The 4,051-nt window shown below is 29.4% G+C and overlaps 1 protein-coding gene across 1 annotated transcript; it reads right to left on the reverse strand.

Moving 5' to 3' along the window:
* Window positions 1,371-3,507, reverse strand: LOC107641799 (wall-associated receptor kinase-like 20). The gene is made up of 2 exons (XM_016345252.2): window positions 2,490-3,507; window positions 1,371-1,456 (listed from the first exon to the last, which is right to left on the reverse strand). The coding sequence occupies exons 1-2, from the start codon at window positions 3,349-3,351 to the stop codon at window positions 1,398-1,400; spliced, it is 921 nt and encodes a 306-aa protein (XP_016200738.1). The 5' UTR covers window positions 3,352-3,507; the 3' UTR covers window positions 1,371-1,397.

A 4,051-nucleotide genomic window follows, 5' to 3' on the forward strand; every position in this document is an offset into this window, starting at 1 on the left:
ATTTTATTTGTTCTTATTGTTTATAAAATATCTTTTTTAAATTATTTTTTATTTATTATATTAATATTTTTTTCAATAAATTAAATGTCAAAATGATATTATTTTGTTTGAATGAATAAAAAAATAAATTACTGACCAATTTAGGTTTAGAGACAAATCAGTCCTTATCTAGTTTATATAGATACTTAATATCCAATTCAATAATATATTAACATAATATTTTCACAACTTCCATTAACAGATAATGGTGGTACTAACAAAAAAATCACACTGTCTCACGAAAATCAGAGACATAAGTCGAAGTAGACCTGATTTTTTTCTTTTTTGGTCAAAGATAGTCTTATCGTTTGAAGTAAAAGATAGCACCAAATTGGTACTTTGCTCTAACATCTAGTAATACCGATTCAATGATCGGTTTTTCATAACCTTGTTTTAAATAAATAAATTACTTATAATGTACTAAGAATAATCTAACGGTGAGAAATATATATATACACAGTAAAAAAGGGCCGTTTATTTTTTTACATATTGGTATAATTTTGATATAATACTCAATCATTGGATTTTATGGTGTTTTTCAGAATTGTGGAAACAATACTATACGCCTCCTTGAAAATACAAAGGGGGCGTATTGTACTTTTGCTACAATTCTAAAAAACATCATAAAATCTAATAATTAAGTATTACACCAAGATTTTTTCAATATACAAAAAAAATTAACTTTATCTTAAATATACTATTTACAAGATTGTACACTCTAATTAAAAAGAAGGTTAAAGTTACGATGCCTATTCCCTACTATTGCAGAGAGAATAAATCTGTAAAGCATGCTGGACCTTCTAAGGTTAGTACGTGGTGATAAGGTGGGAAAGAAAGAGGCCAAGAATGCAAGGGGTTTTTTATAAATTATAGTGGACAGAGGCTAAAAGGCTTGGAACCTCATTCCATATCCTTTCTTTAAACTTTATTTTTTGGGCGTATCTAATATGCCTTAGTTAATATGCTAGCATTCTAGAGGTTTACACTTTACACTTAAAAAAATGTCTGTCATGATGCTTATGGAGGCCCATGAAGCTTTCACCACTGAAAGAAGGTATGATGTATAAAAAAAATAGAAGAATTAAGTGTTAAAATAGTGAAAATTAAGAGTGGGTAAAATAGGTTTTAGTAAAAAGTAGAAAAGTCTGTGTTAAAAAATTATTTCTCTTACTAATCTGCCACCCGTGAAAACCGGAAACAATTGCCCCAATTCATTTTAACCATGGAAGTCACACAACAATATTCCACCTCCAACAAATTAAAACAAATCTATATATAAAAAAAAGATAGGCCACCAAGAAGAGTGTTTGATTGCTTTAATGGTTTCTGAGCTTGCTTTTTGATAGATCATCCATAAGCTACAAGAAGAACCAAACCAGTGACCATGCCATAGGACAAATCAACCAATAAGCAATCCCTGAAAATCATAAGGCAAATTTTTGTTCTTAGCTTTAATTGTTCACTTTTACTATACCCATTAATAGTGTTAAATTGATAAAGTTAGTACATATAAGAGTATCTAGACAAAATTTGGTGTATTTGTACTAAGACTTAATTCAGTAAATTTTTCAAAGAGATATTTGTGCTTTTAGAAGCATAAGTATATTTGGTAAATAAAAAAAATATATGTTTATGTTTATAATTTTTAAAATTAAAAACTTTTAATATTTAAATTTATTCTTATATTTATATAATATTTTTTTTTAATTTAAAACTATTTTATCAAATATAATTATGAGTAAAGTATTGTTTTTGTCCTCAACGTTTGGGGTAAGTCCTATTTATATCCCTAACGTTTAAGTCGTCCTATTTGTATCCCTAACATTTGTAAAAGTGATTCAATGTTATCCCGCGGTAAATTACACATCATGAACTTTAGTTTGAGTTTTGAAAATTTCTTCTTAAAGTTAGAATACAAATGTTTGGAAGAGAATAGATGATTCACTCCAAAAAACAGCTCATCAAAAATTGAAACTAATCCTTGCAATATTTATATAATTCACTTTTCTAGGGACATAATTAAACCTAAACACAAATAGTGGATACAATATTGAAATCAAACACATCAAACCGATACCTAATTGAGAATGAATACATCCAAGTGAGAATAATTGAAAAATACAATCTAATTTGTTAGTGTAATTGATGGCATGATAGCATTGAATCACTTTTATAAACGTTAGGGATACAAATAGGACGATTCAAATGTTAGAGACATAAGTATGACTTACCTCAATCGTTAGAGAGAAAAATGATATTTTATTTTATAATTATTATTATTCGTGTATATTAGAAGTTATTTTTAATTTAATTTATGAACATAGATAGTACAACTTTAAAAAGTTATTTTTTTAAAAATTAATTTTGAAAAGGAAGAATTTTATAAAACTAAGTCTAAATATGTGAAAGTGACGTGTATAAAGAAAAAGAGGAGTGAATTTTTGGCTTACCGTTTCTAAAAGCATTATTGTAAGATGATGTGAAGTAACAATCTGTTGTAGTGTTGATGCCATTAGGGCAATTGCATATAAATGAATTATAAGGTCCATTGTATCCACACACCCCATAACTCTTTTCACAAGCAGCACAAGAGTTAGGATAATCATCCGTGACACTAAACTTGTACTTTAATGCTATCCCATAGTTCCACTTCTCAGGATCAGATTCTCCTTCGTCAAAGTTGTAGAATCCGGTATATGACGGACACTGAAGCTTCTGAAGATCCATCTCGAACGACGGACCAAGATTCACCGGTTCATAAACACAACATGTGGAAATTGGAAGGTTAATAGTACTAATGGGTTTGCATGAATACAAAAGACTACAAATTGGTGTACTTTGATCACACAAAAGCTTGGAATTTGAATTTGAATTTGAATTTTTGTTGTTACCATCATCAATATCATCATAACTTTGTGTTGTGCATATTGATGATGAATTGATTGAACAATCAACTAGGGCAAAGATGGTGCTATCATGGAAAGTGAATGGGGCATTCCAATCTAGGCCAAAACCTTTGCTAGGGAGAGTGCAAGAACATGTTGACATAGTAGGGTCAGAAATGTAAATTACTTGGTTTGAATAGTCAATTGAAGTAACAAGGTACGAGCCTGTGTGAGTTGTGAAGGTAAGTTTTTGTTGGGAGCAAGAAATGTGTGGTTGGAAGAGTGGGTTACCACAACCAGGGCCACTACCAAATGGGTACTTTAGGTATTCTTTGCCACAGTTTCTTTGGCACACTTGAGCACAGGTCAAAGGTGGAATAAGGAGAAGGAAAATTGAGAGAAGAGGAACAAAACGAGGGAGGTCCATTGTTTTGTTAAGAGGAAGTGTAAAGAGATATAGAAAGAAGAGTGGCTCTGATTTGTAACATTGGTGATGGTATTTATTGAATGAGTTGTTGAAATGGAAAACCTCTAGCTTGAAAGAAAGTAGACTAATGTTTTTTTTTTCTTTTTGGAGGAGTGAATATAAAACGGAAGCAGCAAGGAACTTGCGTTTTTGTTCTATAAGGATTTCTTTCTTTAATATTTAAAGGTGTTATATATGCTCTGCATATGTATTTAATTGTTATATAATATCAATAATGTAATTGTATTAATTAACTTTTAAGATAGTAAGTAATTTTAGTGACTAATTTTAATGTATATTTAGCATAGTTGATAACAAAATTATAATTTTCTATACTAGACCAACCTTCATATATTGAATGTCAAGATTTATGGTTTGAAATGAACAAACCGAATAAGGTGGTGGAGTTCATTAATAATTTAAGATATCATACAAAGAGAAATCACATGGTTAAATGATTGATCAGCTTCTTAATTGGAATCATACGCTTAGAGTCCAAAATCATTGACCTCCGTTATATTGTGCTGATCATTTTGCTTATTAGAATCTAAAACCTTTGAGAAATTCACTTCTGATTCCTCATATTTCGTGAAAAATTGAGCTTTTGATATATATAATTATTAGTTTTTTTTTTTTTTTTTAAAGAAAACAAAAAAAAAAG

The sequence above is a fragment of the Arachis ipaensis genome, chromosome B05 (assembly GCF_000816755.2).
Source record: "Arachis ipaensis cultivar K30076 chromosome B05, Araip1.1, whole genome shotgun sequence".
NCBI classification, from domain to species: Eukaryota; Viridiplantae; Streptophyta; class Magnoliopsida; order Fabales; family Fabaceae; genus Arachis; species Arachis ipaensis.

Excerpts from the sequence above, each read along its gene's own strand:
- LOC107641799 (XM_016345252.2), bottom strand. The coding sequence starts at position 3,351 with ATGGACCTCCCTCGTTTTGTTCCTCTTCTCTCAATTTTCCTTCTCCTT. Across the intron at positions 1,457-2,489 it reads CAATAATGCTTTTAGAAACG|GGATTGCTTATTGGTTGATT; the intron begins GTAAGCCAAAAA and ends TATGATTTTCAG.